The sequence below is a fragment of the Crotalus tigris genome, unplaced genomic scaffold (assembly GCF_016545835.1).
Source record: "Crotalus tigris isolate CLP2741 ecotype Arizona unplaced genomic scaffold, ASM1654583v1 scf7180000019147.1630427, whole genome shotgun sequence".
In the NCBI taxonomy this organism is placed as follows: Eukaryota; Metazoa; Chordata; class Lepidosauria; order Squamata; family Viperidae; genus Crotalus; species Crotalus tigris.
Window position 1 is genome coordinate 788,860 of NW_024097401.1, and position 12,669 is coordinate 801,528.

The following is a 12,669-nucleotide window of genomic DNA, read 5'->3' on the forward strand; positions in this document are numbered from 1 at the left end:
GTGAGGTAGCTACCTACATTCTAAGACACATTAATAGACCCTGCAGCCAATCAGTAATGAATAGTAATTTTCCTATGCCAAGGCTAGGCCACCTTGGCTCTTTTATGACTCGTGGACTTCAACTCCCAGAATTCCTGAGCCAGCATGGCTCAGCATGGAAACCTCTCCCTTTCCCCTCAGCGTGGCTGGCTCAGGAATTCTGGGAGTTGAAGTCCACGAGTCATAAAAGAGCTGAGGTGGCCTACCCTTGTCCTATGCCATAAAAATTTAATTTCCAGATGGCATTGTCTTCCAACAAAAACCACAAACATATTGCCTTTTATTTTGGATTTATCGTTCTTGCACTACAATTTTTGCACAACTGTTAATAGTGGAAAGGATTAATATAATCATTTTCTCATTTTTTGGAGAGAGAGAGAAAGCTGAATATGCATTTTTAAAAATAAGATTTTCTGCATATTGCATGTTTCGTTTCAATAAAGGCAAATTCCTCAGTAAGCCAATTGTAAGCAACTGCCCAAAATTTAGCGCAAAAGGTTGATGTATAGCTTTCATCATTTAAATATAAATCTGTTCTTGAGTTTTCCCAGGATGATTCCCCAGGTGGAATTCCTGCTTGGCAGCAGACTGTCCTCACCCTCTACAAGGGCCCTTTTTTAAAATTTTATTTTTAATAATTTTTTATTTTTCCAAACTCTCCCCCCATACATATACCATGATATTTATCAGATGTTAACATACATTCTTTTTACATTCTTATATAAGATACTTTTAATAAAATGAAATAAATACATACACATGACTTTTGATGTTGCTCACCCATTTCCCCTTTCACTGTATCCACACTCCTTCTTCTCTACCTTTTTCCCTTTCTTCTCTTCCCTACTTCCCTCTTCTTCCTCTCCTCTTCTCTTTCCTTCACCACTCTCCTCCACTTTCTCCCCACTTCTCCTCTTCTCCTCCAACCTTCCTACTTCCTTCTCCCCTCCTTTACTCTTTTCTCTCTCTCTCCTCTCTACAAGGGCCCTTTTGATAGGAAGCTCTTACCCTCAGTAACACAGTTGCAGAAGCAGCACTGGAATCGTCTTCCTCCTTCAATGAACTGCATAAAGGGGCACATGTACGCCTTACACCTATTGCACCGAATGGGACCCGATTCCCCATGGTCCACCAGATAAGGAGGGGCCTGGAAAGAAAAAAAAAAAACACTGGATATTGGCACTGTTTACATTTCCCCTTTCTTTTCCAACACATGATATCAAAGAGTGTGTTTTCTGCATCCTCCTCTAGTATTCATGTCCAGAGTATGTAATTCCTTCTGTCTATAGAGCAAAGCATCAAAGTTAAATCTTGGGACGGAGTAAATAAAAAACTGAATAAATAGAGAAAAAACTCAAGGGAAGGTTTTCTTTGCCCGGTGTCCATTATCTTGTAATAATATGTTGCTCTTTTATCTATCAATCTTACCTCTTCTGTGGGAAGTGTAGCCAACGGTTTTATAACTGCAGCAAGAGGAACTTGAGATTGTTTAGCCATCTCTGAAGTGCAGGGAATATTATAAGAAGTACATCTTATGTAGCGGGGACTTGTATTACCTTTAAAAGAAGAAATCAAAACTTTACTTATATATTCTTCAATAAATTTATTAACGTTAATCTATCTATAATCTATCTATCTATCTATCTATCTATCTATCTATCTATCTATCTATCTATCTCTTTCTCTCTCTATCTATCCATCATCCATCCATCCATCCCTATCCATCCATCTATCTATCTCTATCTCTCTATCTATATCTATCCATCATCCATCTATCTATCTATCTATCTATCTATCTATCTATCTATCTATCTATCTATCTATCTATCTATTTCTCTATCTATCCATCATCCATCCATCCATCCCTATCCATCCATCTATCTATCTCTCTATCTATATCTATCCATCATCTATCTATCTATCTATCTATCTATCTATCTATCTATCTATCTATCTATCTATCTATCTATCTATCTATCCATCTATCTATCTATCTCTCTATCTATATCTATCCATCATCTATCTATCTATCTATCTATCTATCTATCTATCTATCTATCTATCTATCTCTATCCATCCCTCTCTCTATCTATCTATATCTATCTATATCTATCCATCATCTATCTCTCTCTATCCATCTATCCATCATCCATCCATCCATCCCTATCCATCCATCTATCTATCTCTCTATCTATATCTATCCATCATCTATCTATCTATCTATCTATCTATCTATCTATCTATCTATCTATCTATCTATCTATCTATCTATCTATCTATCTCTATCCATCCCTCTCTCTATCTATCTATATCTATCTATATCTATCCATCATCTATCTCTCTCTATCCATCTATCCATCATCCATCCACCCATCCATCCATCCATCCATCTATCTATCTATTTCACTGTCTTGCTATTTTTGAAGTGGAACAATCACAAGCAAGACAGTACGCCAAACAATTAAAAAAAAACCAAATAATATAAATAACACAAACATAATCTACTTCAAGTGAAAGTTGGATCCTGCAGCCTTATCCTGGAACACATCTATTTACCTTCATTTGTGAAATCTAACAGTTGGTAATTAGATGGACATGTTCATATTGCTTTCTAATACAGAATTAATTTGCTATTGCTTTCCTCCTGGACATTTTCTTTTTATTTCCCAATCTAGCCTGCAAACCAGATGTGTCATGGTTGCCTCTCATCTAAATAATCTTGCAGCCATGATGGTTAACCAATAAGACGTCAGGCAATGAGACCCTTAACCCATTCCGAGCCCTAGGCCTGGGTACACAGATTATTTTAGAACTTCGTGGAAGGCCAAAAAGGTTGGCTCCATTATAATCTCCGAGGGGAGAATATTCCATCATGCAGGGGATACAGCAGAGAAAGGCCATCTTCTAGTTCCTGTCAGTTGACACATTCTGGCTGACAGGGATATTCAGCTGTTCTGTCCCAGCCTCCGCGAATACTGCTCAACCACTTACTCACGAGGAAAAACCCCTTTGCACTAAACAAGGCAGGACTTTTATTCCAAAACAGCTTTTATGCAACAAAACTCCAACCAGGCCTTTTAGTTATTGAAACGAGCAAGTGTCAGTCTCTTGAGTTCTCAGCTGGAATGCTCAAGGTTTAAGTTCCTCAAACACAGAGAAATCTGACAAATCTTGGTTAAATATCCAAAAATCCTGAGGCAGGAAATCCAATGACAGAAGCACAAAGCTGTAGCATGAATGGTTCGCCTTTGGCAACCAGCCCTTCCCACGCCTCTCCTCTTTATAACCCAGCCTGGACGTGGCTTCTTAAGAATCTTTTACTTTCCCGGAGAGTCACCCCACCGCCCTCCGTGGTCCTGCACACTGTTCCTCCCTGTGCATCCGTGCATCTGGAACAGGCTCCAGCTGCTCCTCGCCTTCGCTCAGTTCAGGCCCTCAACCCAGCTGTCTCTCTGCCCGAGCGTGAGTAGACGGGCCCGGTGTCACATCTAGCTCTGAAGTCTTCGTGCTCCTCTGAGCCTTCCACAGACTCCGATGTGACTCCAGGCAACCCTTCCCCCTCATCCAATTCATCTGACTCGGCTGCCGGATCTGCTGGCAGGCCAGGACTCACAACAGCAGCATGCCCAATCTGTTGGGTCGAACTGGACTGTTAGAAACTCTTGGAAAAAGATGGTCCTTCAGGTAAACCGGCCCCAAGCCAGGTAGGATGTCAATGCTGCAAATACTGTATATTCTTGCTTTGACAATATGCAAAACTGTCTGGTAATTACTGGGTTAATACATAGCTTAGAGTGGGGGGGGAAGCCCAGAAAAGAAAGAGGAAGTAAACTTTTGACCTTCACACTAATTGGATAATGTGACTTGTGACTGCAAGACAAGGGAGGGGTTTAGCAAGAAAAGATTGATGCCAGCGAGAGGAAGTCAGATTCTGGCATCAATACGTCCATGATGGTGACCGGCAAAATTGTAGCTCTGTAATAAAGACTTTAGGAAACATGCCTGAAAGTTCTTTGAAGTGCTTCATTAGTCGGAACCTGTGACATAGGGTTTTAAAGACGAGAACCAGCACCTTGAATTGTACCTGGAAAGACATCAGGAGCCAGTACCGTTTACGGAGGAGTGGTGTGACATGGGCCATACAGCTGGGACCATTTATTACCTGTGCAGCTGCATTTTGCACCGGTTAAATTTTCTGAATGCTCTTCAAGGGTAGCCCCAAGTTCAGCGCATTACAGTAAACTAAGCAGGAGATTACAAGGGCCTGGGTGACAGTTAAGTGGGGGCCTCCTGGTCCAGGGCTTGTGGTATAAATGTTTTAATAAGTCCACAGAAGCATGATGCCATAAGCTCTATGTTTCTAAAATTAAATTTTTATTTTAAATTAAAAGGTCACTATCTTGAGCACCTGAGGGAAGGTACGATACAAATCAGATAAGTAAACAGGCGGTCCAAATTTTGACATTATAAAGCAGTTTTCAGGAATATGAATATGTATTTGTGTATTGGTATGTGTAGGTATGAATGTATGCTTGTGTACACCTTATCTATCTATCTATCTATCTATCTATCTATCTATCTATCTATCTATCTATCTATCTATCTATCTATCTATATACATGTTTTTAGATTGCTAACAAAGAATAAAGGGAGAACTGGAATAGCTATTTCAAGCTTCTTAACTCTCTTCAGCCAGACATAGCCTTCTGAGATTCGAACCTGGGCTGTGTGCATATCTATCTATCTATCTATCTATCTATCTATCTATCTATCTATCTATCTATCTATCTATCTATCTATCTATCTATCATTGCACAATAGAACTCATAGCAGCCAAACCTGAATAGGACCAACGTAACCGCTTATCATTAATTCAAGGCTTAAGATCTGACCTCCCTATTCTTTTGCAGCTATGTATATTATTTTATATAACAGTATTCAGAAATTTAGTATGGAAACACAGCATGGCAAACTCCGTGGCTGAAGAGCCCAATATGAATCCATAATGAAATTCTGAACAGAAAAAACTGCAATTCTTCACTGTATAACGTAACTAATTTAATCCAAGTGTTTATGCTAAACAGCTATACAAGTTTCTTTTTTTGACGGTGAGTTAGTTATCTTTGCCTTCGTGATTGCTATTTTACCTTGATCTTTCACCAAGAAATTTGTAGTAACAAGAGGTGGGACTTGTCCACGTGCTCCTGTGATGAATGGTTCTGACCCATGGTTATTCCTGTCATCTTCAATGACCTGAATCTAAAATGGAAAGCCACCAGTTAGCACTACGAAAGTTTTAGCAAAGGTTGTGATAATATAACTTAACACATTTTTAATCCCTAAAGGAGGATATCCATTTTACCCTTCGGCTTCTTTTGCTAGGTTTGAAACCAACAGTCCAAAATTAGTGGTGTAGTTCATAAATTATATATTTTGCAGTGTCGACTTCCAAGATATGTTGTCTATAAAAGTTTATTAAGTCATTGTTTACACCTTTTTATTTTGGCAACTGGATAGTCAAAGTTACAGCTGAGAATTTTATGCTGGAGCATTACATGCCATTTTTGTTTATCGGGTGTGTTTTCTCTCTCGCTCTTACTCTCTCTGTGTATTTAAATATATTGCTTTAGGAGTTTCAAATTGGATGATAATCAACAAAAAGGCATTATGTAAAAAAATGTGAAAAGAAATTGGCTCTCACCGAGATATGCTTAGGCTATCCTAAATCAGAAGAAGTGATCCTTGAAACTAAAATAATCATCTAGAGCAGGGGTAGGCAACCTTGGCTCTTTTATGACTTGTGGCTGGCTCAGGAATTCTGGGAGTTGAAGTCCACGAGTCATAAAAGAGCCAAGGTTGCCTACCTCAATCTAGAGAAACTAGTTGTTAGAGAAAAAACAAATTCAAAATTAATAATATGTATCCTAGTTTTCTTCCATCTGCTTCCTTCCCTGCTATAGGCCTAGATCAGGGGTAGACAACCTCGGCTCTTTTATGACTCGTGGACTTCATCTCCCAGAATTCCTGAGCCAGCTGGCTCAGGAATCCTGGGAGTTGAAGTCCACGAGTCATAAAAAAGCCGAGGTTGCCTACCCCTGGCCTAGATACATTTAATGTATTTTGGATGCAGCAATCCAATCCCTGAAAAAGAATCCATGTTTTTGTTGCATACTTCTGAAAAGTGTTTCTGAAAAATCTTATGCCAGATTTTTCAACACCAATACTACTCCTTCACCTTGAAATCCGGCTCCACTAAAGCTATTTCAAAATTTTATTCTAGGTTAAGAAGAGCAGGGATAATAATTAGTTGGTACCACCTGATAACTGATTTTATTCCTAATCATTCAACAAAGAGCACGGTAAGTTAAACTTGTGATACAATATTCTACTTAACTACTTTCCAATACTTGGATTATAAATCTATTACTTATAATGTTATCCAAAACAATTGAAATGGAACCTTTTAATTTATGAACCAATTCAACTGCTTGTAAATATTAGCATGGTATTCACCTTTTAAACTGGAATGATTCAACCTCCTTTCCCTATAGATTTCAATTATTTTGAACAATATCTCTTATGGTGAAAATGACTGTTTCCCTTAATCTGAAACACATTTATAAAGAGACGGCACGGAAAGTTGAAGTGACCACACCAAGAAGACTTATTTCTGTTTTGTTCCAGCTGTAAAAAATTAAGCGAAGTTGGTAACATCACCAATCTATTTTATGTGTTGTGACCAAATTCAGCCCGTTCCCAAGACAAAACAATATAGGAGCAATAGGCAAGTGACATTCATTGTGTTCATGAAAACAATAATAGGAACTGACCTGCTGCTTAATTAAAATGAATTAATTAAAAAAGGTAGCTGTTAAAATTCATGCTACAGCAGGTACTTAATGCATCACATGTCCAATTTATTCCTAAATATTCATCCTAAGCATGTGCTAAGTATGTAACGATTTCTCCAGCGGTTATTTGCTTACACAAGCCTAGAGCTGGAAGGAAAATATATAACCGGCTTATCTTTTTGCGGTTTTAAATGCCAAGCTTCTTATTGCCCCTTCATTTTTGATGTACAGATGATTTCAACACTTCTGGCGTGTTATTCTGTTTATCGAAATGTGAGCAGAAACAGAGGAAGAGGAAAGGTGATGGGACTAACACCAGGGTGGTTAACAAGGGGAATTATTTGGCGGATACACATAGCCAGCCATTGACATGCAGACAAAAGCAGAGAGAGAGAGACAAGGCACTTACTGGGCTAGGAATTGCATCAGGATCTATTCTGTGCCTGGGTTTCTGCTGAGGTGGCAGCTCATTGAGTTGCTTTTTTGTTTGTTTAAAAGAGAAAAAAAAAGAAGTAAAATGGCCACAAAAAAAGGGGGGGGGGGAAGAGAGAGAGAGAGAGAGAGAGAGTAGTAAAATAAAAAGTACCAAGCAAGTGTTATCCTGTCTTGTCTTTACTTCTACCACTGTTAAATGTATTCATCAGGACAGTCTTCATGCAAAGAAGGGGAATAATCCTTGGGTATTTATTTATTTATGAGACTTATATACCGCTTTAAGTGCAAGCACTCTCTAAGCGGTGTACACCAGTAAGCAATGTATATATATATTTACATTGCCCCCAACAATCTGGGTCCTCATTTTACCTACCCCGGAAGGATGGAAGGCTGAGTCAACCTTGAGCTGGTGAGATTTGAACCGCTGACCTGCTGAACACAGTCAACTAAAGTGGCCTGCAGTACTGCACTCTAACTGCTGCGCCACCTTGGCTCCTATGTTTTCACATTTTATCTCCATGTCTTGCTCTTCCAGGAAAGTACATTAGAGCAATGCTGGCTGTGGAATTCTGGGAGTTGAAGTCCACATGCCTTAAAATTGTCAAGGTTGAGAAACACTGCATTAGAGGGAGTTAGCAATTCTCGTGCTTACAGTAAGTGTTTTCAGGAGAACTGCAGACTGAGGTATGCTCAAGTCCTTTAGAGCAGTGGTTCTCAACCTTTTTAATGCCGCGACCCCCCCCCCAACCGGTCGTAAGTCGAGGACTACTCAACCGGTTGTAAGTCGAGGACTACTCAACTGGTGCAGCACCGTTTGCAGAATGGGACTTTTGGAGGGCTCAGCAGGGCAGAGACAGCCTGGACAATTCCTATTGGCTTTTGAAAGCCAATAGAATTAGACTCTATTCAAGAGATTCTATTCTATTGGCTTTCAAAAACCAATAGAATAAAAGGGAGTAGCACAGCTAAGGAAAAGGGGGAAAAAATGGCGGACTGCGTTGTTTGGCGACCCCCGTGAAATGGTCGTTCGACCCCAAATGGGGTCCCGACCCACAGGTTGAGAACCACTGCTTTAGAGGAAAAGCAGAAAAGGAAGCAGAGCTGCTAACCACTTTCTTGTTGGCTTTAAAATGTAGAAGACTGTACTTCTTTTCACCAGCTAAGTTGGCATTGCAACCGAAAAGGCATTTTCAGGTACACTGGGGAGAGCCACTGCAACTACCACTGGATATTAACAACACCCAGAATAGCATCGTAACATTCATTGTTCTGGAAAGATAAGCTTGTAGTGATGTGAAGGATTTGGGCCCTCTGAATCTGGTTCTTAGAATCCAGTCCACAGCACTGTAGGTTTACAACATGCTGTATGCTAGCCAGGGCCCCCCTAAAAAGCAGATTAATGTCAGTATGCCTCACTTTAGTAACTGTGAAACAGCCAATCACATGCCTAGTCTGATTACCGGCCCCTATTTCAAATATGCTTTCCACATATTCAAAGAATCAGTCTAAGCCAGGGATAGGCAACCTTGGCTCTTTTATGACTCGTGGACTTCAACTCCCAGAATTCCTGAGCCAGCCATGCTGAGGAGAAAGGGAGAGGTTTCCATGCTGAGCCATGCTGGCTCAGGAGTTCTGGGAGTTGAAGTCCACGAGTCACAAAAGGGCCAATGTTGCCTACCCCTGGGTCTAAGCTGTCAAGATTATTCATGTAAACCAGTGGTTCTCAACCTGTGGGTCGGGACCCCATTTGGGGTCAAACAACCATTTCACGGGGGTCGCCAAACAAGGCCGTCCGCCATTTTTCCCCCTTTTCTTTGGCCACGCCCCTGGCACCCGGTGATGTATAAGTGGTTGGGGGTCACCACAACATGGGGAACTGTATTATGGGGTCGCGGCATTAGAAAGGTTGAGAACCACGGATGTAAACAAACATGGATTAAACACGAGCGTTCACACTAGTTCCTGTAACCCTTTTCCAGCTCTGGTATGACCACAAGAAAGGCTGTAGGCTAATTTGTGATAATCTAATCAATATAGTATTTCTTTAGAAGCACAGCTCTGGAAGCAGTTAGGACGCCAAGAGGGATACAAAAAGTAATGTGCAAAAAAATGCCCTTTGGCTGTAGGAAATGACTATGAATTAAGCAAACGCAGAGGAACCAAGAGTCTTGTTCTCCCTCCCACATCACTTTCTACAAAAGGATGTTAAATTCTAAATGTGATCTGCCTCACTTACTGGGCTAGGAATAGAGTCTGGGTCAAGTCGTTTGGGAAGAGGTGGTGGTGCTGCAGGCTGACTTCCATAATTTGCTGGTCCGGGGAAAGCTGCACCATACATTGGTTGAGTTCCCCTATTTTGCCCAAAAGAACCTGGAAAAAAAAAAGATACAGAGATATACCTTTATTTGAACGCATAACAGAATTTGAAGGGTCCAGATTAATATTAACCTCTCAACTGCTTTGACTAATTCTGATTATACCACTCAAAGCTTCAATGTGAACAATTTTATTCAGAGTCCTAAAATAAACCCTAATTGAATAATGCTTTTCAGGATCGTCTCTGAAATTTAAAAATCCCTCCAGTATGTTAATTACCTTAATACAGTTTGATAATATTTCCACAGAAAAGCTTTGTAAAATTGGAATTTCAGACTGGGTCAGAAAAGCGGCATACAGAATCTCCCACACATTCTAAAGAATAAAGCAGCAGAAAATACTGAAAAAAGGTCCGTGTTTGAATATTTGCTTCCATCCGGATTTTCTGAACTTTTTCATATTATCAGAACTTCACATATTTCAGCAAGCAAATAGCATTAAATTTAACCTATTAATTTTAATGAGATGACAAATAAGAGTCCCTTTCTTAGGATTCATCCCACTGTGCTTTTTGTTGAAAGATATTAAGTTCCTGTTTTAGTAGTTTCACATCCAGGATTAATTACATTTAACACACATAAGATTTAAAACTTTTTTAAAAAAAAGTACGGTTCTCAATTGTTAAAAAAATATTGCAAGGGCAGCAATTAGCAGCTATGAAAATAACCACTAATTCACTGTTCATTACGCTTGGAAGCAAATTAATTTATATATGGAAACATGTATCATATCTTAATGTAGGAAAAACACTAGTGATCAAAATGCCAATTTTTTTTTTTATAGTTTTCAAAATTGGCAGAGGAAAAAAGTCATATGAAAAAAATGCTACTGAAAGATCTAGAGAAAGTAGAAATACTACACTGGGAATTGTTTTTCTTAGATTTAGATAAGGAATAAATGGATATTTTATGATATGACATTATTATTCAGCAGCTTAGAGCAGACATGTCAAACACAAGGCCCGGGGGCCGGATGCGGCCCGCAAAGTGGTTTCATGTGGCCTGCGAAGCCATCCTGGAAACAGTGAGGGAACGGCCCCTGCTGCCTTGGCCCTGGCCCAAGCCAGCCGGGAGCCAATGTACAATTTTGTGCCATCTTGGCACTTGCCCCCGTGGACCATGCCTTGGCACTTGCCCTGGTCCCACCTCCTTCTGCCAGAGACCCTCAGATCTGTCCCACTCCTGCCCAGGCCCCCATAGGCACCCTTGACGCGAATGATGTAGAACTGGCCACGCCTACCCTGTAGCCACACCCACTCCATCCACGCCCACTCAGTAGGCTGCACCCACTCTGGCCACACCCACCTGCCCCCCCCCAGGGCAAACGCAATGCTGATGCGGCCCTCAGTGAAATTGAGTTTTGAGGGGGAAAAAAAAATCCAGATACCAGTATCTATCATACAACTCAAATCAAATACTAAGATTCTAACAAACACCACCCCATCCATCAGTTCACATCCAATTCTGAGGGTTAAGGGGAGCCTCTGAATCAAATGCTGCAGGAGAAAAAGTACAGGGAGAAGCTGTCTCACTAGGATTTGGATACAGCCCATTGACCTTTCCTGAGATGTAAAGTGGGGACCAATGCACAGGTCATTTTTTTTTTTACAACGTACCATTTTGCTGCAGCGCGTATCCTGGTTGTGAAGGATGGACAGGAGGTGGTCCCTGCAGTCCTGTTACTGGTGGCCTAGGAAGCGGTCCTGTCATAAGTGGCTGAGGTGGTGGTGAGGTCACATGATTTGGCTGGGAAGTCAGCAGCCCAGCAATTGGTGGTCCAGGCAACAACGCACCCTGCATTGTGGGAGGCCTTGAAATCCCCGTAGCGGGAGGATAACTGGATGCTCCAACCCCAGCAGATGAAGGTGGGGGAGCAAATAGGGGGGGTTGAGAGGAAGTATGCAGGGCCGAGGGACCCGATCCCTGAGACAAAGTGGTAGGAGGCAATCCATGAGAAACATTCGGAGGTGGTGGACCTTGGCCTGAATGTGACATATATTGCCCAGATCCAGGGGCAATAAAACTTCCTGAGGCAGGTATAACTGACGTTGGAGGACCTGAGGAGGAGAAACATCAAACAAAATTTAATAACTATTTCCATTATCTTGGTTAGCATATATTGATGATGGAATTGTGTGATGTTCCTTAACAAATAACTTGACTGATTTCCTATGCTAGAGTTACTTTCATTACACACAAAGATGTATTTTCATTTGATAACAAAGATAATATGGTACATATGTATCCCTACTGATTACCTTAATTACCCAAGCTTTAATATAAAAGAAGCGTTTGCACTAGGGAACAGCTCCTAAACTTGAACTGGAGTAAAAATCAAGGTTCAGTGATTTGTAATATTGTACTACTGCAGGATACTTGTCTCTTCATGGTATTTATAATATGAAAAGCCACTGAGTATATGTATGTTTTCCTGAAGTTGAAACTCAAGTACTTTGACCACCTAATGAGAAGGAAGGACTCCCTGGAGAAGAGCCTAATGCTGGAAAGATGGAGGGCAATAGAAGAAGGGGACGACAGAGAATGAGATGGCTGGATAGAGTCACTAATGCAGTAGGCATGAGCTTAAAGGGACTCCAGAAGATGGTAGAGGACAGGAAGGTCTGGAGGAACGTTGTCCATGGGGTCGCGATGGGTCGGACACAACTTTGCAACTAACAACAACAAATGTGTATGTTTAGGAGGATAATTTTGCCTGAAGAAATTCCCAAACCAGACCACCTGCAACATGCCAATGTTACATTTCTCACCATAGTTCAATCCAGCTGGGGATGGAATAGAGGATGACCCCCTGCCTATCTGCATTTCTGCCATCTGATTGGCCAGCTGTTGGGTGCTAGTTGGAGGCAGTCCGTATTGCTGGAAAGCAGGAGGGTGAGCCACAGAAGGAGGTGCTGTGCCTGCCACGAACTGTTGAGAAGCAGAGGCTCTGGAGGGAAGAGAATGAAGAA

The 12,669-nt window shown here is 41.0% G+C and overlaps 1 protein-coding gene across 3 annotated transcripts in view; it reads right to left on the reverse strand.

Moving 5' to 3' along the window:
- SEC24C (SEC24 homolog C, COPII coat complex component) overlaps positions 1-12,669 on the reverse strand; it is a 56,698-nt gene that overhangs the window by 23,488 nt on the left and 20,541 nt on the right. For 2 of the 3 annotated variants that reach the window (XM_039360034.1, XM_039360032.1), the window contains 7 exons: positions 12,469-12,647; positions 11,317-11,757; positions 9,562-9,695; positions 7,300-7,368; positions 5,187-5,298; positions 1,468-1,595; positions 1,048-1,186 (listed from right to left, as the gene is read on the reverse strand). In XM_039360034.1, the coding sequence (XP_039215968.1) occupies positions 1,048-1,186; positions 1,468-1,595; positions 5,187-5,298; positions 7,300-7,368; positions 9,562-9,695; positions 11,317-11,757; positions 12,469-12,647 (1,202 nt within the window). The remainder of the gene's footprint in view (positions 1-1,047; positions 1,187-1,467; positions 1,596-5,186; positions 5,299-7,299; positions 7,369-9,561; positions 9,696-11,316; positions 11,758-12,468; positions 12,648-12,669) is intronic. The other variant, XM_039360033.1, reaches the window with a different exon arrangement.